This window comes from Cygnus olor, chromosome 9 (genome assembly GCF_009769625.2).
Source record: "Cygnus olor isolate bCygOlo1 chromosome 9, bCygOlo1.pri.v2, whole genome shotgun sequence".
In the NCBI taxonomy this organism is placed as follows: domain Eukaryota; kingdom Metazoa; phylum Chordata; class Aves; order Anseriformes; family Anatidae; genus Cygnus; species Cygnus olor.
Genome location: NC_049177.1, coordinates 21,718,580 through 21,745,345, shown reverse-complemented (window position 1 = coordinate 21,745,345; position 26,766 = coordinate 21,718,580). Strand labels below are relative to the sequence as shown.

At 50.3% G+C, this 26,766-nt stretch overlaps 1 protein-coding gene across 1 annotated transcript; it reads right to left on the bottom strand.

The window, feature by feature from the left end:
- Positions 1–2,283: 2,283 nt before the first annotated feature.
- Positions 2,284–26,766, bottom strand: SLC7A14 (solute carrier family 7 member 14). The gene is made up of 8 exons (XM_040567073.1): positions 26,642–26,766; positions 16,027–16,435; positions 12,277–12,513; positions 11,347–11,564; positions 9,181–9,327; positions 8,792–9,000; positions 7,379–8,256; positions 2,284–5,457 (listed from the first exon to the last, which is right to left on the bottom strand). Exons 2-8 carry the CDS (start codon positions 16,328–16,330, stop codon positions 5,135–5,137), a joined length of 2,316 nt encoding a protein of 771 aa, XP_040423007.1. The 5' UTR covers positions 16,331–16,435; positions 26,642–26,766; the 3' UTR covers positions 2,284–5,134.

Below are 26,766 nucleotides of genomic sequence, written 5' to 3'. Positions count from 1 at the left end.
GCTGCCTTCTCTTTTTCCTTCCTTCCTGTGTGTTTCCATAGCTGGCTTTTCCATGACAAAGATTTCCCAATGATTTTGAAGTGTTTTTTTTTTAAACAATTCAGGACAAGAGATTTTGCCATGGAGCTCAGTGTGCCTCTTGTTTTGGGGGAACATTTAAAACCCGAGTAACCTCCTGTATGGTTCTTTCAATGTTCCTGACAGTGGCTTGCACCAGGGTAGGGGTTCATGGTACTCCCTACATCTGGGAGAGTTAGAAACCCACTGGGACAGTGGAAGTACAGCCCCAGCACTGCCTGGGCGTGCTGAAGTCCACAAGGCATCATGCTCTGAGCTAAAATAAGAGTCTGATCTGTGGTCGTCAGTCTCTTTGATTAAAACTATAAGATGGAGATCTAGCTCTGTCCTTACTAGAGGCTGTAGCAATTTAATTACGTTGATACCGAATCCCATCTGTTCCCAGGGACATTATCTCAGTTCAAATAACTGGTGTGAGCTGGGCTTCAGGCCCAGGGAAAGAGCAATGGCCAGGGGCTGCTGCGTGGAGCAGCAGAGGAGGAGAGCTCCGACCTAGCGCTTTGGGGTGGTGGGGAAGAATTTGAAAAGAAGGCTGCAGGTCAAGTTGTGGTGGATTGGGGTCTGTCTGCTCATCTTGGTCTGCTTCTGTTGGACAATCCCACCACTTCCAAGGATGCTGTAGCTCCACGCCTCACCGTGCCAGCTGCGAAGCCAGGACGGGAGCATTTAAAAGGAGAGGAGGAGGAGGACAGCCATGGAAGCATCTGCCTTTGAGCCTGGGCAGCCTTGAGCACGGCTTCTCCTGCCCGCAGTGCCCTGCAGCACACACAATGTGTGTGCCGGCCGTGGGACACTTGTGGCCATTACATCAGGGGCAGGGCACAGTCGGTTGTTGTGCGCGCCGCGGGGACGCCGTCAGTGCTGCCATTGATGTGCGGGTGCCGCGGGCCGGGGCAGCGCGGGGACGTGCCAGCTTGTGCAGGCGGCGGGGATTGTGGATTGTGCGCCCGTTAACCCCGGGGCTGGCGGCGAGGGAGCCCTCGGAGCAGGAACCCGCTGCGACACTGCCCTACAAATGGAGGGGAAAGCTCAGAAAATCCTGTCAGTGCAGCAGGAGGAGGGAGGATGGCCTGAGTGGTGTCAGAGGGCTTGTTTTCCAGCACGGTGTTGGTGCTGCGATGAAGCTGTGCTGGTGCAGGACCCTAAGGGGAGTGAGCCCTTCCAGGCATCACTTGTTTGTTGTTTTTTTTTGCTATGTTTTGGGCTGCAACTTGGCACCTTTAGGCATGCAGGGCTGGGGATGCACTGCTGCGCAGGAGGGACTCAGTGGGGCTGGAAGTGGCACTCATCTCCCTGCCCTCCCCATGCTCTGCCCAGGGTCACTGGGTACCCGCGGCTGACCCCAGATCCAGTCCCTGAAAGGCTCCAGGCAAGCTGCTCGGAGGAAGGAAGATGCTTTATTTCAGGGAGGGGAGGAAAAAAAGCAAAGCAAAACAATCCCAAAGCAGCCGCAGCAAAGATGTAAATCTGCAACCCGCAGTGTGCGGAGAGAGGAAGTGCCAAGTGTGGGACTGGATCGGTGCTGGCGTGGCAGAGGGGAGATTTTGGAGTAAGCACAAAGAACACTAAACTCCTCAGGTTTTTTAAAGGATCACAGCTGGGATACCTGCTTCCACCCTTCTGAAATACCCCGCTGCCCTGGGGTCTCTCCAGATCACAAGTGGGACTGGGCTGGGCTGGCTGCAGCACGGCTGTCTCCCTATGGCTTTGGGTCTTGTTGCACCCAAGACCCCAAATCGAGTCAGATATAACCTGAATTTGGAGACCTGCTCCGTGCCATTCCATGTGGTCACCCTGGCTCGGGGCTGGAGCTCCCCGACCTCCCAGTGGAGCCCTCCCTGGGTCAGCACCCACCGCCTCCACCAGGGCAGGGGCGAGTCCCCATCACCGTCTGGGAAGCACCATCCCCAAATATCAGGACGGAGCCCACGGGGGATGCTGTGCACCCAGGGGTGAGGTGGCTGTGGCCCTTAGGCCATGCAGGGGTGGCAGTGGTGCCGTGATGTCCTGGGGTCCCCAGGTGAAGGCGAGTGCTGGCGGCGCCGCGAGCAGTTGGGATAATGCCGGTGTTCCCGGGGCGAAGGAGCCCCATGGGGCTTCGCGCTGCTGTAGTCAACCTGTGGTCATTGGCTCTCAGTTTTTTTCTTTTTTGTGTTTTTTTTTTCTTTTTTTTTTTTTTATTGTGTAAATGAATAACCATTATATTCTTTCACAACAGTGCAAGTAAATACCAAAGTCAGCCCGTTGAAGTGGATTTTCTACAAAGGAAATTTTGAAGCATTTAAGGCAAGATTTGTTCACCTATAATTTCAATTTAGCATTGAAAATATATTGGACCCTCAGATACTGATCAGCTTAACAAAATTTATAAGGGAAAATTCCTTTTTTTTTTTTGATTTAGTCTTTCATTTAAAAGATTTACATTACTACGGAAGTTGATACTAAGATACATTTGTCTCTGACTTCCTTTAAAAATCCATTAGTTCCTCTTTGTTTGTTTGTTTGTTTTAATGTAAAGGCACACAATAAAGCTTTATGCATTTATTAAAATATACAGATTTTGGTAAATTTAGATTTTTTCTTAGTATCTCGATAATATATATATATATAATATGTATATTTGTCAACAACACAATCATCTGAAAATAAAAATCACTCCATAACATATCTGCATATTTTTTTCTTTCTCATGACACACTACAAGACCCCATTGTACAGTGCACCAATGGGCTGTTGGAAACCACAAAAATAAATAAATAAATAAAAAATAACAAACTCCTTTAACAAATACACCGATTTTATACCAGAACTGCGGAGAACTGTTACACCAGAAAGTACCATCTGCAAGAAAGCAAGATCTACACCAGAAAGACCGAACAAAAACGAGAGGAGTGAGGACCATTTACAAGCCGGATCCGTGATGCCCAAGCAGGCTCGGGGCGTGATTCCTCTGCGGCGTGGAGGCTGCTGGCGTGCTGGGCCGCGGCGTGAGAAGGTCTCTGGTGGGACCGAGGGCTGACCAGCCGGTGTGGGAGGCGTGAGGTATTTCTGTTCCACCTGCCCCAGGCCCCAAGCAGGGCGGCCGGGTGCTGAGCGGGGCCGTGGTGGTGCTGGCGCTGCTCTGCCCGTGCTTTCCTACTGCGTATACACCCCCTGGGTGCCCACCCGCACCTCGGGCACCACACGTCCTTTCCTGGTGGTCCTGGGGATGCGGTGCGGCCGTCCTGCCCAGCTTCCCAGGGAGGGATGGGGACACAGAAAGGGTGGGGAAGAGTAAAGGGCTGCAGAAGGACTCCAGCAGCCCCTCTCAACGCGTTGATCCAATGGAGAGGTGCCTACAGACACCAGGAGCAAGGATCAGGCCCTCGCCAAATGATACCCGGGGAGACACGACGACAGACACTGGTACTGGAAACTGCTCTGTAGCAGAAGATTAAGGCTGCACAAGGAACAAGAGGCTTCGACTCGACAGGGTACTTGGGCACGTGTTTGTGGGCCAGCAGATGCCTAAATGCCGTGGGGAAGCGGGACGAGGACAACCACCCCATGGTTTGGTAGGAGAGCTGGTAGGAAATTAGCATCAGTCGTCCTCTCAGCAGAGATAAAGCCAGACCTGTGAGGGGCTCTCCCCCTTGGGCATCTCTAAGGCATCCTTGAGGAGAGCAGCGGAGCACAAGCGACCTTTGTGAGGGCTCAGCACCGACAGGAACTGAGCACGGGGCAGTTTCCCAAGAGGGTTAGCAGCGCTTACGTGCATCACGACAGCTTTTGGGTGGGAGCCGCTTGGGGTTTCTGCTTGTAGAAGCCTGGCAGGGGCGGGCAGCGGGAGGGGATGCCAGAGCAATGCTTACAGGTCCTTTACCAAATCCTTGCTCCCATCCTGAAGCCCTCCCGTGGTTACAAACTTCAGAAGTGGAGGTTGTTCCTCACTGGGAAAGGGGCTATCGCTGGCAGCCACCTGGGACAGGAGCTGCAGGTGGGAAACTTACATCCACGGCCAGAGCCTCTCCTGGCAGCGCTGCAGGGGGACAGGAGCAGGATGGGGCCATGCTGTGGCTGTACCGGAGGGTTTAATGTGAGAAATGTCCATCTGCTGAGAGCCTCTGCCCCACGGGCCACCGCCTCCTTCTGTTTTGTGGGGCAGGAGCAGCCGTGGGGCATGGACGTGCCCTGAAGCCCGGGGCCAGAACGAGCGCTGAGAGGTGCTCAGCACTGTTAGGGAAGGGAATGACGGGTCGGTCATTTTGTGAAAGACACCAAGTGGTGGGCACAGCGTCCAGCCTCGGTGACACGGCCTGTGGAGCTCAACGACCTCTTGCACAAGGTGGGCTAAGGCAGGAGCGGGTCACAGCCCGCGGTGCGGCCAGAAATAGGACCAAGCTCAGACATGGGATGTTGGGCCCTGCTGGGATTTCAAGATTTGTTGGAGGCTGTCTAGAGAGGAGCAAGATATGGATTAACTTTGAATCCCAGTATTTGGGACCTTTGGGTTCGGGATCTGGGGATGGACACAGGGGCAGCCCTGCTGCAAGCACTGAGCGCCTTAGCTCCAGCACGGGCCATGTGGTGGGGGAGACATCTCGCTCCAAGCTACCCCTGGGGAGAGGCTTGTCCGTCTCTGCTTCCCACCCGCCTGCCCCTCTAGCTAAGCTATCACTGCTGAGCGGTTCAAGGAAAAAAAGGAAAACCACAAGTGCGAAGAAAGTGCCAAATACGCAAGAGCGGCATCGCACCGCTGTGGCCGTAGGGTGAGTGTTCCCCGGGAAAACCCCATCTCGTCCCCCCATGCGGCTCCTTCCACCCCTCAGAGCCCTCTGGGTTTGGCACATCTCCCCTCAGTACCGCCCGGGGCTCGGTGGGTACCGGGGCTCCCGCGTTCCCCGGAGCACGGCCCGGGACACCCTTGGGTGGGCTTGGTTCGGGGTCGGCGGTGGTCGCAGAGCGTGTCCCGAGGACCAGAGGTGACGGGGCAGCGGCGGGGGACGGGATGGGGCAGGGGAGCCGCGGGGCCCCTTCCTGGCCGGCCGGGTGGCGCGGCATGCCCCTGCCCGTCCCACTACTCGGGCGAGTAGTCCAGCTCGTCGTTAGCGATCAGGGCTTCCGAGGGCGGTTTGTGCCTGCCTTTGCTTTTCGATCTGCTACTGGTCCGATGGCTTTCCTTTGCTCCCGCCATTTGCTGGTACGAGAAGCCCTTGTCCTCGGCGGGGCCCCAGCCCGGGTAGCTCTCGCCCTCGGCGGCATAGGAGAAGCCGTCGTCCGCGGAGAAGGGGTCGACGTCCACGTCGTAGCGCTGGTAGGTGCTCTGGTGCAGGGCCTCCTCGCGGGCGCTGATCTCCAGCGTGCTGTTCCACATCCCGTAGCCGAAGTAAATGAGCAGACCTGGGATGGGTGAGAGCGAGAGGCTGGAGGGGAGGCTGGCCCCATGCCGTGCCCTCGCTCCTCTCCCAGCCCAGGCCCCACAAAGCTGTGCCTGACCCCAAAGCCCATGCCAGCGTCCAGCCCCACTCACCACAAGCCTAGCACTAGGCTGGCTCCAGCCGATGAGAGCTAAACCTAAGTAAATGCTCCTGTATTCTTAAGCTTGTGTGTGTTTTCATGGATGTCTGGTCTTTGAAACCACGGAGTGTGTGTTGTCCTGCTCTCAGCTGTGACCGGAGAGCTGTGTGCTTTAAACATCAGCTGGGACGGCTGCTTCACCATGTGATTGTGCCATCTGCAGCCTTGGTGGGAAAGCAGCTCCCGGCAGGCTTGCCCCAGCCTCCTGCGTGCTGAAAGCCAGCGTTTCCCTCCTGTCATCCTCCAGGCCATCCTTTTCCCTCTGGAGTTTTCCTATGCTCTGTCCCTCTCCTGGCGGTACCCGCAGCCCTGCGTGTCCCAGGGTGGTCAGGCTGAGAACATCTGGTACTCAAACAGCTCCAAAATCCTATCCTCCCCTTCCCAGAGTCATTTCACATTATCCCTCTGGCCCTGCCTCATCTCACCTTCCTGCTTCCTACAGGAAGGCTGGCGGGGTCCTTCACGCGTCAGCCGTGTGGCTTAATTGACTCGCTGCCACTGCTGACAGCTGGAGAGGTGTTGGATGTGCCCACAGGGGAAAGGATTAATCACAGTGGATTAACTCGATGCTTTGAAGTGAAAGGGACAGGTGGAAGGGCTTTCCCTTGCTCTGCAGCTTCACCTATTGCCTGGGAGGGCCAAAAAAGCACTGAGTGTGTCCAGCCCAAAGGCTGCTTGCGGCAGCTACTGCCAGCGGCTCGGCTTGGGGCCAGGGGATGCTCAGAGATGGAGCTTTGCTGTGGGACCTCAGGAAGGAGGCCGCCTGCCTTCCCTGTCCTCCTTCTGCAGCAAAAGGGGGAATGGCAAAGTGGAGGAAAAAATGGGGTAGCAACCTCCCCCCGAAGGATGGGAACCCTGAGACTGCTCTAAACTCTCTGAGATGCCACAGGGAGGTCCAAGGTCTGTTCATGTTATTGCCTGGAGATCCCTGCCTTTATGGGAGACAGCAGCTGCCTCCGACCTCAGTGGGTGCTCATATGGCTACTATTTCTCCCTAAAAAGCCCTTGACTTTGATATTTCCTCCTTGCTTCAGTTCTCTGTAGTCCGGACATGAGAGCCTTCAGGAGAAGCTATGAGAGCCGCTCTTTTTCTCATGGGTTTTTGGAGGATGTGAATTGAAATGTAAAGCAAAGGAAGCTATGGACATGCCAGGCTGCTGGCTACCTGCCAGGAATCCTAAATTTGGCCATAAAGGTCCACAAGAGAGCCTTGCATGTCCTGAGAGCCCCCTGCCGCAAAGTGAGGGGCTCAGACCAAGCCCAGAAGCTGGAGACCACCATCCTGTGGCCCTGTCATTCCCAGGGCTGTTGGGGTTGGGCGACTCTGGGTTTTGGAAACACAATGCTGAGATTTTAGTGTGGGCTGCTGAAAGAGCTCAAGTGGGTGAAATAACAAGAAAGCAGGCAGATTTCTGTAGGAAACCTGCCTGGGAGGCAATTTCCAGAACCCACCTACTTCACATCAGAATGCTCATCAAAATAGTCACCTTTGCATGAAGCAGTTTACTTCCATCAAACTGACATTTTTCTGGAGGTGTAATTTTCCAGTTAGCTGTAGTCTGGGGGCTTGATTAACTGCGGTTTCTAAGATCTTCAGGTGTTACATGGGGCAAACGCAAAGGACTGGGTAACCCAGCTGAAAGGCATCAACCTAAGCACTGATTGGCAAAGTTGCTATTAACGCCCTTTCAAAACAGGCTCAGTTAAAAATAAACAAAATAAAATAAACAAATCTGGGACTCACCCACAAAACACCAGACGGCAAATCGGATCCATGTGACTGTGGAGAGCTTCAGCATGAGATAGATATTCACCAGCATGGCGAAGGCAGGGACAAAGGGGAGGCAAGGCGCCATGTAGGGCAGCTTCTTGGGGTTTTCTGGCTGCTGCAGGATCACAAACACCAGCACGACGATGAGCAGGATCATCAGCACGACGAGGAGGACAGCCCACCAGCTCTGCTCGTAGATGTAGTCAGCCCCGAAAATGATGAAGGAGCAGAAGATGAACATCAGGACGAAGAGCAGGAGCACGCAGGTGGTGACCGTGTGGCCGGTGGCCGCCGTGGGGCGATCCATCTTCCCCGGCAGCCCCAGGTGGATCCGCATGGTGTAGTAGCGAGGGCCGATCAGCTTCTTCAGCTTGATGAGGTAGATGTTCTCAGACTCGTCTGCCTCGATCCCCGAGGTCATGTCGACCGTGCCGTAATTGGGGTGATTCACGCTGTAGGTGGATTTATCGGATTTCCCGATGAGCATCTCGTTGTCCCCCAGCGACGGAAGGTTTTTTGCCCCACATGTGTTGGTCGGTGGGCCTGCGAATTCTTCTCCTTCGCTCCCCGGGGAGCAGGCCTCCTTCTCGCAGTCAGCCAGGATGCCCTCCTTCTTCTTGGTGTGCTCCTCTGAGAGGAATTTGACGAAGCCATCGATGTCGCTCTCGGGCTGGTATCGGAGGAGCAGGACGCAGACGGAGACCAGCGTGTAGGCGAGCAGCGTGCCGATGGACATCATTTCTATCAGGTCCCGCAGGCTGACCAGCAAGGAGAGCAGAGCCGCGAGGAACCCAGAGACGATACAAGCCACCACCGGAGTTTCTGTGTAGGAGCTGACGTGGGACAAAAACCTGGAGCACGAAAACAGTTGCAGAAGGTTAAAATTGCTTACTGTCGTGGCTCCCTGTCACAGTAACCTGTACCTGGCTGGGAAGGCACGGGGACAGGCTCTGAGCTGCAATCACTTCAGCTCTTTTTGGAGCTTGGACTCTGGACAGCCAAGGACTGGGAATACTGTGTAGGATGAGGCTGGAATTAGATCTAGCTTCAACTGACCTTACAATCTGAAATTGGCACTTGCAAATGCAAATAAATGCCAAGTTTTTGTGAAAATAGGCTGCTCCCCTTTGCAAGCAACTCGAATTAAATGCTCATCCTCACATGAGCTCAATTTCTAGGCACCAACAACAAATGAGCAACTTTTGTATAGACCTCTCCTGATTTTAGTTTGGTGCATGCCCTGCTCCCCAAGCCCTGAGCCTGTGCATGCTTCTGTCCTCCCTCCGGTGACAGCTCCAGGCTGTCAGGGCACAGGACAGCCCCTGTCCCCCCAGCACACTTCCCCTCCAGGTCCCACAAATAAATGCCAGTGCGGGTGTGACTGACCTGAAGAGCAGCCCATCGCCAGCCATGGCATAAATGACTCTCGGCATCGGGAAGAGGGAGCCCAACAAGCTGACGGTCAGCCCAGCCACGGACCCGATAGCAACAATGAACTTGGCCGCATAGAAGCCACGGGCCACGAACATTTCCATCAGCGGGGACTCGGTGTCGATGGCATCGTACGGCACCATCAACGTGAGGATGATGCTCACCTGGGGAAGGCAAGAGGAGCAGATGTCTCAGATCCCACCAAAGAAAGGGCCCTTGTTCGAGGGTTGAACGGGCACACCGACTCATGGGGAGAGGAGCTGAGCAGGTGCTCATAGCATGTCCAGCAGGGACATGCTATGTGTGTATATATACATGTATATGCACATATAGCTAGTACTTACGGACACGTATGCTGTCAAGCATGCGACGAGTGAGGCCGTGATGGCATACGGGATAGAGGTGTTGGGACTCTTTGCTTCTTCTCCCGTGGTAGCAATGATGTCGAAGCCGATGAAGGCATAGAAACATGTCGCGGCCCCTTTGAGCACCTGCGTGGAAGACCCGGGTGCTTGAGCAAAACCAATGGTTGGGCAAAACCGTTCTGTACACATTCTGCCTGTGCTGATCTGGCAAGAACTGGGGAGTGGAGTTAGGGACGTGTGAGAGCACTGAACATGCTGTGGACCGCCAGGTCCTGCCACTTTCTGGGAGCCCAGAGGTCCTCTATGAAAACCAGGACTGGGATTAGACATGGTGTCTCTTCTCAAACTGGATGCTTTAACAAAGGAGCTTGATTTATGGGGTGCATACTTGCAGCTGGGTGTCTCCATTGGGTGAATGACCCTGGTAGCAGCCATAACCCAGTGGTCTGGTCTAGGAAACGGATTTCATTGTGTGTCCCGAGTAACTCGAAGCATCTGCAGCCCACTCATAGAGCCCCACAGACCTGTGCCTGCACAGTGCCCAAATTTGCTGGGACATCCTGGCAGCGACAGGCAAGGAGACTGACCAATTCCCAATATTCCACCCAAATCCTTTTATATTAGTGGGGATTTGTACCATGTTGACATGCTCCTTCTTAGCAAGACTCCTCATGGGATAGCAAGATCTGCTAGCAGAGGAAGCAGAACAGAGCAAGAACAGTCAGATGCGCGCTGCTCTCCAAACAACCTCTGCTTTGCTTGGAAGCTGCAGACAGGTTGGAACACTTGGATAAGGAATTATTTGTACTGTTTAGTTATTTTATGTTATTATCTTTTTTTAATGTACAGTATTAGCAAGGACATTCATAGGAAACAAAAGAAGCAGGCTAAGGACTGTGTAGCCGTAAGGAGAGAGCTACTTTACAGTTCCAAAACCCTTACATGCATCTGGCTAGCTGGATACTGTGTGCCCATCACCTCTCTATCTCAGTTGCTTAGTGATGGAGCACACAGGAAAATTCACCTCTTGCGGGGGACTACCTCTAATTAACTTTTTAAGGTATCCCTGTGCTCCCGGGGATCTCATGCTTGCACTGTGGTGGATTACCTTCTGCAACCGATTTTGGAGAGAGACAGCCACCTGAAAATCATGGGAAGACCCTATTGATTTTGATGTACCTTTTAAATGAATGTATCTTTTAAAAATATGTATTTTTGCCAGGAGATATTTGGTGTGTTGAATTAGAGCAAAACAGCTATTGTCTGTTTTCTTTTTTTGATTCCTATTGTATGGCACACAATGCCAAGCACAATCCAAAGGTAAATTCAACCTCTGCTCTCAAATGGGCCTCAGTGCTCTTCTCCTCATGGCCATGCTCTGGCAGAGAAATACCGACTTATCGAAGGGCAGTGAAGGGACTGCATGGCAGCCTGGGACCCTTTCAGTAATCGAGATTCTTGGTTTACTTTATTTTCTTGCTTATTTTTCTGCACAAAACCCCAATGGAGTCGAGCAGTGTAAATCTGAGAAATTATCTTGGGCTTGGGCCAGCTGAGATATTTTCAGTCTCTGTTCATCCTTGGATAAAAACCAGTGCAAGCAAGCTAAAAAAGCCAAATATGTCCAAATTCTCAGTAAGCTCTGAGGGAACATCCATAAAATAAGCACTGGCAGGTGGCATTATGAAGTGCTCAAAACAAATGCTCAAGAACATTGTTGTTGAAAACCAGCCAACGTAAGTATCTCCCCCTCCGCAGAGGCTGAGCTAGCTCCTCCTGAGTGCCCTTCCTTGAGTGGCCACCGCATCGTGCTGTAGTGAGCCTGAGGATTAGTGGCATTTCCTGGGCTACACTGTCACATGCAATTTGGGGGAAGAGCAGGGTTAATTCTAAGGGATTCTAGGAGACACGGACAAAGCACCGCAGTATCCCTTGGGTCTGGTGGAGTAAGGAGGGCTCCAAGCCTGCAGGGCTGGCAGCTGGAGGTCTCTGGTGAAAGCACAGGTGGGTTTAGAGGGGCCAAGACCTGGGGAGTGAGGTGGAAGCAGGGTCCGTGCACCACAAGCAAAGCTGAGCATGTGGGGGGGGGGGGGGTAGCACCACATAGGTGCCACATGCCCCACCGTCTGCATGCACAGGACTTACCCCTGGCCATCCAAATGGCAGGAATTGCCCTTCAGACCAGTTGTCAGCTTTGACGAAGAAGAGTCCGGCAATCATGATGAAGATCCAGACTGCCAGGTTAATGACGTTGAGCACATTGTTCAGCCCCACTGAGTTCTTTACTCCCATGGCCACGATGATGGTGACAATGACAGCGATGACCAGAGCAAGAAGGTCAGGGTAAGACTCCTCTCCTTTCCCTGGGTAAGAGAAAAGAGGTATGTAACTCTTCATCCGTAGCTGCAGAAAGCAACTCCTGAAAATCAGGAGGGTCTTTAGTAATGCTTTTCAGACCCTGAGGTTTTGCAGAACTCCTTGATCTCACTGCAAAGGTGGTCTCCAGGTGCCCCTGCCTCTGTGAAGTAGAGCTCTTTTATTAAGTTGATAAATCCTGATACCTCAACACACTGTTAGGGGTTTGGGGAGTGCAGCAAACAAATGATCAGGTCCCAGTTTGCACAATGTATATCTGCCAAGTACTAATTAAAAATCGATCAAAGACTAAATTTTCATGACAGGATTATGGGAGAGCTAGCTGTTGTTACTGGTAGGAGCTGTGGACTGTTACTGGTCGTATGGGACTGTCACAGCACTGAGCTTCTACAGATCAACTCGATTGGCACTTTCTAAGAGGCTCTGTGTGTGCTTTAACAGGATTTTTCTGGGTGTTTATTCTGCTAAATGCTGGCTCGGTTCAAAGAGGCTCAAAGCACTGGGATCACGTATCTCTGGCCCCCAAAACCCAGCCTGTGAACCAGATGCAAAGGCAAAGTACCAGAGGCAGACAGATGGTAAATAATGAATGAAACCTAATATCTATGTCTGTCTTCTGATGTGCTTCCAATTACTTTTTGGGCCCTAATTAATGGAAGAAGCACGGCAAGACATGCGTGCCTCTGGCCTGGTTCTCACCCAGCCCGTTCAACGTCCCGACGCTGTTGATCATCCATCGGCTGATGGTGTGGTTGGCCAGCGAGTCGAACATGCTGCTGAGGGCACTGGCGCCTGCGGCCGTGCCGATCAGGTACTCCAGGATGAGGTTCCAGCCGATGAAGAATGCTACGAATTCGCCCACCGTCACGTAGCTGTAGGTGTAGGCAGAGCCCGTGGTCTTGGGGACCCGCACACCGAACTCAGCGTAGCAAACACCTGTTTAGAAAAAAAAAATAAAATGAAATAACATAAGGGAAACGTGATGGGGAAAAGGAAAGAGACCCATGTGCCTGGAGGTGCCAGGAGGTATCCAGGGCTGCAGTCAGCGTCAGAGCCCAGAGACATTGCAGTGCACCATGGTGACTCCCCCTCCCCAGTCTCTGGGCTTCCAAAGCATCCCATTTCCCATTAAAATTAAGTTACGGTGGATATTTTTTGAGGACAGAGTTCAAACCACCCAAACATTTACAGCCTGTTGCAGAAGAGCCCTCTCACAGGTCCGTGCCTCATTTTCGCACCGTTGAATCAGTGTCTGCAGTGCTCTGGGGAGAGCTTTGTCTTTTCACCCACAGCCCTGCCTGCAGCAAGACCTCACTGCTGCATGTTCCCCCGGCACAGCCAGCTGCAGCCCCTTGCAGGCACACCGTGATGTTGGGGGAAATTCATCCCCAGGGAGCAGAACTGGGCAGTGCTGGTGGTGTTATCCTGGTGGCCCTGTTTTCATACAGTAGCTACCCCGGTGACAGACTTCTCTCCTTCCTCATCCCATAGCGGCACCGTACAACGATTTTTTTGCCAGTTTTTTCCTGAGATTTTTTCCCAACAATGGTTCTTTCAGATGTATTATTTGTGGTACAAATATACCAACAAGATCCCAGCACTTGAAGCTGCAGGAGCCACCACAGCCCTGGGGCTCACGGGATAACGGAAGCTGCAGTGAGACCTGCTGGAGGATGGACTATGAGCATCTTCACAGTAGTGCAGGGTATTTAACCGGAACAGTTTGGGAGAAGATTTTGGTGGACTTCTTTACTCACCAAACTCCTTGTGTACTTACTATGTCAGGATACTTTTCAGTAAAAACCTGACCCTGACACACTGCTGTCTTAAAACAACCAGCAAATTTTATTTAGAAGTCATGGATGGACTTAGTCAGAAATTCCCAGAATATTAGTCAGGATAAGTGCTGGGAGGGCACACCGCCTGTCCCCATCCCTGCGACCCCAGCTCAGCCTTGCTGCCCCTGCCTCCCTGCTCAGCAGTGTCACACGCCTTAACGGCTTCAGGATGTAATTATCATTGTGTAAACACGTACTAATTACTGAGTTCTCTCTCAACCACCATTCTCTGTTCTGAAGATAATAATTGCTTCAAGTTTGCAATCAGTTCAGTAGATAAAGAGGAATGAATAATTTATAAAAAGTTTGTAAGCTTGCTGCTCTTGCCGTAAGTGCAATTATTACACAGCAGAGACACAAAATTATTGGATCCCTAAACTTAATTTGGGTGTGTTTCTTGTCCTGTTATTGTGGCTTTGTACATTCCATTCTCTGTTTAGCTTGCATGCACGATGCTGGCTGTGCTTTTCAATGGGACTCTTCAAAAGCTGATTTCTGTAAAGCTGGCCCAACTGCAGGAGCAACAAGATGTACTGATCAACCCGCCCCACACAGTCATTATTCAAAGCTGATTAAAAATGCATGCACTCTGCAAAGGTAAGACATTCACAGATAACTGCAGGCCTAAATGATTTATGAAACAGGTGCTCTGATGGGGACAAGTATCTAGTTTCTTTCTTTGATGGCCTTAAAATCATATAATCTTTCTTGGTGGCAGCTCTACTTTTAGCCAATGACAAGATAAGGCCTAAAGAGGATTGTTATTGATGCAGAATGATAGCGGCAAAGCAGAGACATTAACATGTATAAAATGTTTGAGTCTTCAATTACACTACAAGGATCCCAAAATAGAAGAGTAATCTTTCTCTGTGCATTGGGTACCGCAACATGTTGGCTATATCTGCATTAGGTATCAGCATACATTAAGAAAATAAACTAATTTTTATCACAGCATGTGGTACCAGCCCAGGGGACACAAGATGCAAGCTCTGCCTTCCATCCCACTGCCACTGACCGTGCCAGCTGGCATTAATCAAACCACTGTGATGCTACAGGTCCTCCAGCAGAAGAGGGGTTCACAGCACTTCCCTCTCTCTGTGTACAACTTAAAAAAGAAGATAATATAGTAATTTATTAGGGAGCAGATTTTATCTCAGTTATCCCTGCTCTATCTGTAGTGTAATGGTGATAATAAAACTGTGACATTAAATGTGAATCCATGAGTAGGGCTGTAATGAACCTGTCCTGTACCTGAGAGAGCAAAGGGATGCAAGGGCAGAGGCCAAACCCTTCCAGCATGAGGAGCTGTGCTTGGTCCCTGTGGGAAACTGGCCTCCAAGAAAGCAGCAATTGTGCAAACAGCCTGCAAATGCTGCCTTAAGTAACGCCATCAAATTCAGTGGCACTCCCGTTCACAAAAATGATCCCCAAATCTTCGTGGAACTGAGGCCTCGCAACACCGCTGGGAAGCTCCAAACTCCGGCTCCAAGCCGTTGCTGGGTTTCACTTGCCAAAAACACGCTGCTGTTACAAACAACAGCAGAGCCAATGATGAGGCGAGGAAGCAGCCAAGGAGACTATGAAAACACTGCATCCTTGGGAAAACACTTTCCCAGGGCTACACAAGCAAGGGGAGATGAAAGCAGAGCCGGGAGCGGCGCAGCCATGGGCTGCGGGGGCAGCAGGAGCCCCCTGCCATGGGGCAGGACCCACGGCTTGGGGGAAAAAGCCCCATTTTGGAGGGCGGTGTGTTTGCTCAGAGGAGACCTGCCCAGGCTCACTGGGTTGCTCTGCTTGCACTTGGTTTGCATCACGAAATGGGCGGCAGGGAATGATAAAGGCACAACAGTCTTGAAAAGCAGAGCTGGGTCATTCCCATCTGGCGTTCAAGTCCTCTGCCACTGACTCAGGGTTTCCTGCTCAGCCCGCACGCAGAAGCAGGACACCAGACTGACACAGCAGGCAGAGCCCTGCTAGCAGGGAGAGCGGGGACATCACATCATCACGTTAGCGCTGATCTGGAAAGGACAAACGCCAGCAGGACTGGCTTCATGTGGAAACTGCAGCTCGGGCCATATGCTCAGCTGGGGTCACAGGAGGTGATGGAATTCACTGACTTTTCACTAAAATATATAATTCCTCCCTCTCTGCAAATTGCTCTGTTTGTTTATCTTTTTGGAAATTCAAAGAGTGATCCTGAGTGAATAGGAGCCAACAAAATCAGCTCCAAAACTAGCTGAGGGGTTGTTTAAACGCCAGTAACGTCCACAACAAGAGAAGGCAGCCCCAGTGCTGCAGAAGCCACCGGCGTCCTTCCCATTAAAGCAGAGCTCCCACGAGCTCCAGCCCTGTGCCGTGGCCGCGCTCTGCCCTGACCACACGCAGCAAAGCTCTCTCTGGTGGCTTTAAGTGCATTAAGCACAGGATACATCCTGCGGGGAGCCGTCAGTGGGTCATTGCCCCTCTGTAGGTCGTGGGTGTCCCCAAGGTGATGAGACCCAGCATCAGCTGCCGGCCCATGGCAGCACATGAAGGAGCCTCTGTCCCCCTGAAGCAGCCAGCAGGTGCTCAGGGCAGTGCCCCACGCAGAAAACCCGCCCGCACCACTCACCTGACAAGATGGAGGCGACGGCGGCGATGATGAAGGAAACGATGACCCCGGGCCCCGCCATCTCCTTGGCCACCAGGCCGGACACCACGTACATTCCGGTGCCCACGCAGCTGCCGACACCGAGGGAGATGAGGTCGAGGGTGGTGAGGACCTTGGCCAGACGCGCCCCCTGACCAGCAGCTGTCCCTGTGCCCTCCAGCATCGACTCCACGGGCTTGGTGCGCAGGACGCGGGCGCGCAGGGCATGGCCCGCGGCCCCCCAGGGCACCCGCCGCGGGTCCAGGCGCGAGACCAGGCCGCTCATGGCTGCGGCTGGGCCTGGGCTCGGCGCAGGAGCTCCCGGATGGGTCCGTGCTCAGGGCTGCGGCCTCATCCCAGCGCCCTGGTTCCTCCCGCTCTGGCGGCCCAGCTGCAAGAGAGAGAAAAGGCCCTCGTAACGTGGTTTTTGGCTGAAAAACCGAAGGAAGAGGGGTTGTGCCAAGCTGGGCATGGACAAAAAAGGGGCCCTGAGCCACTTGCTGACTGGGCTCCAGCCCCAGGGGAGCTTTGCAAAGAGAAGAGATGGACTTCTGGAGTAGCAGCAAGAAGCTTTGGGGTCTTGCTTCTGCACAGCTGAAGAAAACCCAGAGAAAAGCTCAGCAGCAGCACCGCGGCCGCTGCAGTCATCTTTTAATACTTCAGCATTATGCTGCCTGAGCCCGTCTGCTCTAAATGGCCATTATGCCTTCCAAATCATAAGATCGTCTTCTAAATCATGAATTATCTTGTGATTTTTCATCTTCAGTCATATTCTCAAGCACTGTTCAGACACTGCCCTTTCTCTGCCCTCTCTGTCTCTTGTTTTTTAACAAACTGCATAGTTCTTAGACAAGCAGAAATGACTTCCCAGTGACATGTGATGACTTCTTGACTTTGAACAAAATAATCAGAATTGACAATCTCTGCATACTAAAACAAGGAAAAAGGAAAAATAGTTTATTTAAGATGAATTGTAGCCTGGCAGTTTCCTTCCTGTTAATGCAGAAATCTTTTTTTATTCTTATTACTTCAAAGACAAAAAAATTATTTTTTCCATCTTTACATCCAAAACAAATTACATTGTGTCTACCAGGCAGCCTTGTCTTGCTGGAGTTTATTAAATAAAGCACAGCATTCGTTTCATGTTTTGGTTGATCACGGTTCAAATTGTGCTGATTCCTACTTCGAGTTACCACAAGCTGAAAGGATCCATGTTCTAGCTAAGAATAATAGTAATGAAAAATAGATACCACTCTTGATCAAATGTGCATCTCTGGGATGAGAATAAAAAGTGGGTTTAGCTGCTTCAGGGCCATGTGCCCACCTCTGGGGCTGTGTTTTAGTCATGAGAGAATGAACTCCTATAACCAAAGTAATCTCCACCTCAAATTCATCCTTCTTTTCTCCAGAGCTGTCACACAGCATCTCTAAAGTATGGGCTGGCAAAGAGGTGTTTCTGCACTTCACTTGACCACTTCCCACCCTTATTTATTTCTTTTCCTTAGTGTGTCTTTATGGATGCTCCTAGTTGAATTAGAAGGACTCAGGTCACTATGCTTAGGTTTGCACCAAATGGCCCTGAACTAGCCAGGGAATTGGGCAAAAGTTTCTGTTTTTTGAACTGCTGCAACCCAGATGCCCTGATCTCTGTGCAATTTCCTTCTTTGTAGTTTGTATGGGGAAAAAAAACCATCCTTTTCTGGTCAGGGTTGCTGGGCGTGCCCAGGCTGAGACCCTGGCACATACAGGGCCTCTTGAGCCACCAGGGGAAAAACCTCAAAACCAGCTGAAATGAAATCACTTAGTAATTGCAGCTACATTCAATCAAAGCGATCACTGGAAACTGTTCCAGGTGTTTAAGTGAGATCAGCATATTGCTGCTTGGGAACATCCTCTCACCCCACCTGCAGCCATAAAACACATCTCATGGATGGACAACATTTACCTGGGGCAGAGACAGCTCATTTCTGCCCTGCTCCACTGACACCTCGAAAGACAGAGCAAAGCAGCCAGCAGCCAGGGAGAGCTTTTTGGCGAGGCTGATGCGCAGGCGCCGCTCGGCGATTGCAGTCATCCATTCCACGGCTATGCAAATTGTGAAGCCTTGAGAGACTGGTTTAAATCCACGGCCAGGAGGAGAGAGCGCTTTTTCCTTGTGGCTGCCGTCTGCTCTCCTCGTTACACACACGGAGGCTGAGGGGAGGCCGAGGGGAGGCTGAGGGGAGGCTGCGGCAGCGCTGGCGCAGCAGCGAGGGCCGGCCTGGCTCCACTCGCACTGCTGCCACCGCACGCTTGTTAGCAACCACTGTTTGTACCACAACACTCTTCTTCATTAGGGTAAATTAACTAAAACAGCAATCAAGTCAGAAGGAGAGGCCTTGTAGTTTACAGGCGTGCATCCTTCTAAGCGTCTGGTTTGGCGCCGAAGTTTTCCTGACCTAAACCTGCTGTCCTCATTACCCCCAGCTCATCCTTCAGGATGGCTCATCTCACCCTTCTGTTAATTAATCCCCTCTGCCCAGGGGGTCCCCAGGGTGTCCCTAAGCAAGGCCCTCTGCTAAATAATGTCAGGAATACGAGGAGCAGAATGTCGATGATGATAAATTAGAAACCAGAGCTCCTGTTGGCGTATCGATGGGGAGCCAGTCGGGGGCACTCATTAAGATGAATGTCAGAGCCAGAGCAAAGTTACCTCTTCACCCTGGGCATGGAGGTGCCTTGGTGCTCGGTCAGACCAGGGAAAGAAATCTGGAGAGAGTCAGGAACACCCTGATGCCCCCTCCGATGACAGCGTTCCTGCCCTCGGCCCCCTGCCCACCCCATGCAGGGGCTGCGTGCTGCAGCATCACCCGCAGGGACGGCAGTGCAGGAGGCTGCTGCTGGCAGCAAACCACTGCAACACGAGATGCAGAAGAGAAAGTGAGAGAGAAAAAGCCTTGCTATCCTCGCTTCCCTGCCCCCTTCGTTGTTTCTCTTTCTTCTTTTTTTCTTTTAATTACCAGGCTGGTATCTGTGAGGCGGAGTGGTGGGAGCAGACACGAGATGCTCATTCCCATTTCAGCCCCTACAGCAGGGAGAGAAATGACGTCAGTGTCGGGCGGCCGTGGACCAGAGGGATGCGTCTGCCGGGCTGCTCGTCACGCTGCTGTTTTCATCACCAGCGCAGTCGGATTTGGAGTTTCGTGAGCTTGTTTTTACAGCCTCGGGCCCCAACTGGGCTGTCCCTGCCACAACTGGTGCTGCCGCTGCTCACAGCCCACTGCCATGGCCGGGGAGAGCCCGGCACGGAGCCAAGCGCTCAGGCTGCTCCCCGCCACCACTCACATCGTCCAGCTTCAGCATCTGCCCCTCTGCCTTTGCAAATAATTTGTGGTTTGTTTTGTTTTTTAACTCTCTCCATTTTTTACCTCTATTTGAGCAACTCAAGTGGAGCGGTGGTTATTTAAAACTAAAATTCTCACTAAATAAAAATAGCGATATATTTTAGGTTTAAGAGCAAATTTGTGTTGTATCAACTAAAAAACAGCTTCCTTTTTTTTTTCTTTTTTTTCTTTTTTTTTTCTCTGTGTGTCTTCAGAGCAAAATGGAATTGGAGGGGTCAAACCACATTTTCCTGTGCTACTTTCATCTGTGTTATTTTAGGTGCTTTAACAATGGTAATGTTGCTGCAAGATGGCCAAAGCCAATTATCTTCTTTTGAGAAGTAAGCACAATAAAAGGGGAGTTATTTAACTTGGCCAAAGCCATAACGCAAGGGTGCCACACGTCCAGAAGCAGACCCAAGAGTCCTTACATTTTGTATTCCTCTCTCCAGTATAAGTAAGAGTCAAACTAGAATGGCCTCCTTCATGGCTTGCAGCCAGTGGGTCCCACTTCCAAGTTAATTAGCTAGTTAGGTATTTGGGCACCTATGCCGGCATTCTGGTTTTGCACTTTTCCACCCTTTTTGTACAGGTAGCAGTGACTCTGCATGGTGCAGAGCGGCATAGGACCAAGAGCAGGACGCTTGTGGCAGACACAGCCATCTGTGATGCAGTGCTGTAAGTAATGCAATATGCATGAAGGGCTCCATTTGTGTTTGCAAAAAGCTATTTAACCAAGAGGAGGAAAAAAAAAAAAGAGAGAGAGAGAATTATGGAGAAAGAGGTATAATCAATTTGCACATTTCTAAAAAGGTCTGGTTTGTCATTGTTTTCTTGAGATGGCAAAGTAAAAGCCTTAAAAAACATAATGATGCTGCTAATGCAGGGAAATGACAAATCAATAGATGGGTGAGCTGAGCAGAAGATGGGGAACCAGGAACTTCTTGGAACTACGCTGGCAGGCTCCCTCTACGAGCACGATGAGACCACATGAAATAACTAAATTTGTTTCTCCCTCAGTAAAATGCAGAAAGCAGCTCCCTTCCAGAAGTGCACGAGTGGTTAATTCAGTTGGGTTTTCTAAGGAAGCTGCAGAGAAAACACACTGAAACCGACTAATGCTCCTCTAGCCACACCTTGTTGAAAGCAATGTTGTGTTTGTGCACTGTATGTGCACAGGGTGATCTGCAAAAGGACGCCCGCGGTGCCATGCACATTTAAACCCCCGTTTGCTGCGGCTGCCTGACTTTCCATTCAAAGCCCAAAAGCTCGAGGCTCTCAGATACAGCCTCCCCCATCAGAGCCATGGGACAGTCAAAGAAATCAGACCCCTGAAGGAAGCTGTTCTTGCAGGCTGGGGGGCACAGCCTGAGGCTGTCCCACAGGGACCAACATGCTGCCTTCCAAAATTTAAGAATTAAAACTCTGCAAAGGGGGCGCCTGGGACCGGAGGCACCCATCTCTAACACCAGCACGTACTTTGCAGCCCGTTCTGGCCACAGCTGCTCCTGACGGCTGTGGGGGCACCTTCTGAGGGCCACAGCGAGCAGCCCAGTCTCGGTGCCACAGGGATAATGCCTCGTGTTTGCAGCTCCATGCTTTCTCCTGCTTTGGGGTCATACTTTCAGTAATTACTGCTTGGGCAAGATACATGCTTTCTGTAACACATCCCACTGCCATAGAGGACCAGGGCTGCCTTTCTATCGGTGAAATGTTTAGACCTGGGTTACCAGACAGGCTTTTCTAGAACAACATTCATTTAAAAATGTCTTTGCTTTAATAACATGCAGGAGAAAGCCACTGTAATTACTTGGTTACACTTTCTTTTTCTTCCTCTGCAGATCCATACTTTTGTGCCATAGAATGAAAGTCATTAAAGTTTGCTCCAGGCCGGCCATGAGAGCTTTCTTCATTTGACATAATTCACAGACTGAGTTACTTATTAATGTGTGAGCCTCTCTAAACAAAATGGATTTTTACTGTTGCAAAGGCTGGCTGATGCATCATCATGACAACTTATTTCATTTCAGAATATCGTTTTGAATTTCAGTGGCAAAAATACAAATTACATTTTTCACTAAAGTACTGTTGTAACACTAAGGTTTGTTGTCCAAACCAGAAAAAAATAATGACCTGTATATCATATGCAGGATCTGAAAATCCACTATTTTTAAGTCTCTACTTCTATTTTGAAGATTGCTGTTTTTATAGAGATTCCTTTATTCCCCACTAAGAAACTGTTTTTTCCTCCCGACTCTCGCCAGCAGTCTTCGTGGCTTTCTGCAAAGCCCTTCCATGCAATAAATTAGCAGGACTCTGAACTGGTCTTCTGTGCTGTAAACACATCAGGCTTACACGCATGGTGCAGCTCTTGCTGGCTTTCAAATGCATTTCTCTTTTGTATGTGCACAGGGTCTCATTAATTAGTTATCGTGTTCCATCAGCAGTTATACAAGTGTAATTGATTATGCCTCACTGCCCTGTTTCCATGATTTTGTCTATTAGCTAATAAATGCAGGAGAGGTTCTCAGAGAAATACATTCCTCAGAAGGAGCTGGAAAGAGGCATTCTTCAGTCCAGAGCCTCCTGAAGCCTCCAGAAGCAGCAGCAGCAGTAGTATATGCAAATCAGCAGGCTTTTTCCATATGGAGAAGGCAGCTGAGAGCTTGCAGGGCAATTTGGGTAGTTGTAGCCCGTGTCACTAAATTTCTCAACAGAAGTGTGAGGTAGATTCAACGCACTTCTAAGGAAGTGAATAGAAGCTCCTGCTGCTTCTATTACACTTTTGGCTGCTTATTATTATTATTCACTAGGACAAAAAATCCCAGCCTTACATGAGTAATCCTCCTGCATTTCAACAGAACTGATTACATGAGTAATGTGAACACAAGTTGATCAAAGAAGATGATTTATAAGAGATTTTCTGTGTTTAGTCATTTATCATCATAAGTCAGGCAGCGCACTGCAACACCTAAGCAGTGTGTGGTGTGAGTAATACCTTGTGTTGTAGCATGAGTGCTTTTTGACATTTCCCAACAAGTGAGTTATGAATGTGCAACTAAGACTACATCAGCATATAGGATGTTACTTATGGAGCAGGATTAAATGAAGAATGATGTGTTCTTAAAAATGCTAATAGCTCAAAAATTAGGGTGTTATAGTACTCCTGTGTAATGCACACTAACTGCCTGGAGATGTCCTTGAGTAGCAAGGGAATCAACATGAGCAAACATGGTTATCTATAGCTTTAAATTTGGTTGCCATTGAAGCCCTGCTTCTGTGTACTTTGTCTCAGCCTCCCTTAAAACTGAATTGAATAGAGTTGCTGAAATATTATTGCTGTGGTCATTAAGACCTGGTTCAATAATGCTCTTGGGCACATGCTTAAAGCAAAGATTTAATCATGCTGCTGCTGGTGGAACGTGCTCAGATGTGCAAGCAGCCTCTAAACACAAGGGGGTGGCTCCAGCCTCAGGTTTAAGTGTGTGCCGAAGGACTTTGCTGAGAAAGACCCAGCCAGCACCCGGGGAGCTGGGGACTCACAGGAGGAGCTGACAAAAGCACCAACTTACATCACAGTAGCTGACAAGCGTGGGCAGCAAGAGTTGGTGGCTACTGAGGGCCAGCACCCAAACCCTGTTCACTTGTGGATCAAGCATTTTTTTTATTTGTTTACATAAAGTTTCAACACACATCCCCCTGTAGACACCTGTGGCATAACAGCAGAAACTCTTCCAGCAATAATCCTTCTCCCTATAAGCAGCAAACCGCTTGATCCAGTAACTCTGTATTCCCAAAATTACGATGCAGCATTTGAAAAACCTGCTCTCTGTTTGCTCACCTGCCAGGTAGGTTCAATTTATTGTATGATGCCTTTCAGTAAATTATTGATACAGCCATCATGCAGAGGAACAGAAACAATAGAATCACGTGTGGTGTGGCTCCACCCCACTGTTTTTGTTTCCTAAGTGCCTGGGCTTCTCTCTGACAGTTCTATTGCAGGGAAAGAATAGTTTTCTCCTAGGGACGTTCCAGTGAGGTGACAGCAAGGAATCAGCTGCGGTGGCAGCCTCAGCACCAGCTGGAGTACCCAGTCCCGGCTGAGCCCCATGATGATGACCGTGGAGTCTAGGGCTGCTATCTGATGAGCCACAGGAGACATATACAAGAAGAAAAATTGCTTAGTACTCGAAGGCAGTTTCCAGCAGACAACCATAACTTTGCTACATCTCATTGCTTTCAAATGAAAAAGAAAAAAAAAGTGATGAGTTTCTGTGGCTCACGGATCTAAGCTGGAATCTGCTCCAATTACATAGTGGGTGGTTTAATGACTTCAGCAGCTACCCTGGGCTGAGGCAAGACTGTGGCCAGGATTTCATCTGTAGGAATCAGCTTAAAATGCTTCCTATATTGCTTGACAGGACCCTTTTGCACCCTAGATCTACTATCTCTCACAAAAATTACAGGTTTGGGTGCAACCATGTCATTATGCTTTATAGAGAGAGCCAAACAACAACGTGCTGGTTCAACATACACATTATGAGGGTCTTAATAGCTTAGGTGCTCTGAAGGCAAAGTTTTAACTATTTGGTAGCTAAGAAGTCTGAGGGACTAAGCATATCCTAGTACAGACTACTCTGTTACCATCATAACCATTTTTTCCCATGAAGAGCCTAGGACTGTATTTACATCTCTATAAGCTCATGCCATCCCATGTTTGAAAGCTACAGGTCTTCACAGGAAAGATATTAATTTACTCAGTGAAAGGTTGTCCTATTCTCATTGAATTTTCTAGAAAAACTCCTGAGTCCTTCAAAGGAAGATGGATGAAATCTTATATTATATGTACATGATCTCAGAACTGAGCAAATTTACCGTCTTGTGCTTCAAAAGAGAAGCAGTGTCAAGTTAGCCTATAGATATATCCTTTAAAATATTTTGGATTGGGCTCCTTGTTGATATGATCCCATCCGAGACTCTGGAATTTCATAAACAATGAATTTTCATCATTTTCACATGATCCTAAAAAAATTATCTAGAGAAGGCTAAGTTATGTCTTCACTTAGGAGTCATGACTGACTCCCCAAGGAAAATGATTTATGTTTTAAATTGCTTCACTTTACTGCAAAGTGCACAAAGAAAGGGATTCCCTTTAGGGAGAGTTAATTAATGAAGCAAGTTGAAAAAAAAAAAAAAAAATTGAGGTGTTCAAAATACAAGTTGGTCACTCATTTGTTCTGCTCTCAGTACATGGCCAAAACTCCCCCTGGGAACGTTGTGCTTGTCGAGAGGGGAGGTGGGCCACCTGGGAGCAGAGCTCTACGCCCCTGTGCCTGACTGGGGGAATGAGGGATCAAAGGCACCATTAAGTCCACCGAGTTCATTTTGTCTGAATTAGCCATTAGCTTCCATGCAATTAATCCTGCAGGGAGCCAAATGACTTGCTTTGGCTAAGTTGCATCATTTGGGAGAACGTCAAGTCTTGACATAAACAGATGGAGAGTCCAGCAGGTTTTCTGATAGCTCCTTCATCAGGTCATCAGCCCTCCACTGTTCAAAAATGTGAGCCCTCACTTAAATCAGAATGTTTTGGCTTTAGCATCTCAGCACTAATTCATGCCGTGCCTTTCTTTGACAGATGGAGAAGTAACTCAGTGCCTGGTAATTTCTTTCTGTAAAAGCTCTTAGATTTGTGAATCAAGTCACCTCCCACCCCTCTTTTTTAATGAATCAAATTGACCAGGTGCTGTAGTTCTTCCATTATAAGGCCTTTGCTTCAATACTTTCAAGCTTTGGCTTTTCTTCCTTTTTTTTTGAACTCCAATTTTAATGTCATTTTTGTTAATATGTACTGCATCCTAGCAGTCTCAATTCCCAAAGGCAGAGGTAAAATTTCCTTGCCATATCTCTCCTTGCTGAACGGCAGTTGTACGAGGCCTTTTTGGCCTCAGTTCTGCTCAACTGCTCATACTTTTTTTTTTTTTAACTTTAACTAAATCAATACACAATACATATTGTACATATTGCCTCCTTCCTATCTTTTCAGATATTTACTGTACATTTGACTTTACTTTGAGCGGACCCAAGCTGCTTCATCTGCATCATTTACCCCTCATCACTCTCTGTTTTGCTGGCAAAGTTCAGCACCTTCGACAGATGAAAATGGGGAACAGCACTCGGGCCTCGCATCCCCGCAAGAACCCCTTACTTCCCTGCTGTCACGCAACACAGATTCCCCACGGAGCTTAATGTTTTAAGAACAGCCATTAGTCGGTTTAATCTAGGTAACTGCTCACTCTAGTATTGCTTTTGGCTTGTTTGGTTTTTTGTTTGTTTACAACGTGTTGTTCAACTATGGTAAGTCATATGCCTTGTGTGTACCGATAAAACGAGTGTATGTAAATATCTGTAGCAATCAGACTTTCAATCTCATGACAGCTTTTGGGCAATTAAACAAACGCCTTGGCATGCTAAAATGTACTTACCTACTACTTAGGGGCTCTGGGAGGATTAATTAGTTAATATGCTAGATTAAATCAGACGCGGCCCTTTTGAGCTGAGAGTCTTCTCTGGGGTTGACAGGAGGAACGCTGCTTCCCAGCCCTCCCCAGAGCCCGTGCTGGTTTCAGAAGCCCTATATTAGGGCTCCGTATGCACGGGCTGTCGCGGGAAGGCACTAAGTCGATCTGTCTAAACTAGCATTTAATAGGCCACGAAACCCGAGCAGGGAAGCGATTCTGAGAAGGGCGATCAGGCTTTTCCATGAGGCGATGCACAAGCGCACCCAACGGGGGCTGTTGGGCGCCTCCAAACCCCCCTGTGCCATGGACAAGCAGCGGCCGGGGGGCTGGGGTACGAAGGATGCCCAACTCCAGCACCGGGCCCCGACTCGGAGCCACTTCTGCCGGCGGGGCTCCAGCACCGGGGGACAGCGCCCGGTCCCCACGCCTGGCCCCGGGGCTCCGCATCCCCCCGGGCCACCCGGGGCTGCTCAGCCCCTCTCTCCCTTTCTTTTCCCACCGTTCCCCGCCAGCCCCATAGCATCAGCCCCCCGGCCCACTGATGCCCCAGCATCTCCGGGGGCGCTCCGCACCTCGGGGACTCTGCAGAGGAGCCGGGACCGCAAGAGGAGCCCCCCCCGGCGGGGGGCAGCGCTGTGCCCCTTCCCTCTTTCCCCCCCCCAGCACTCTCCATCCCCTGTCCCTGTCCCCCCCCCCGGCCTTGCGGGCACTCACCGGAGGCTCCGGGGGCCGGCGGGGGCGGCTGCGCTGCTGCAGGCGGCGGGGGGGGCGCTGGGCACCGGCGGCTCCGGCTCCCGGCCGCGCACGCAGGGCGGAGGGAGGGATGAGGAGGGATGGAG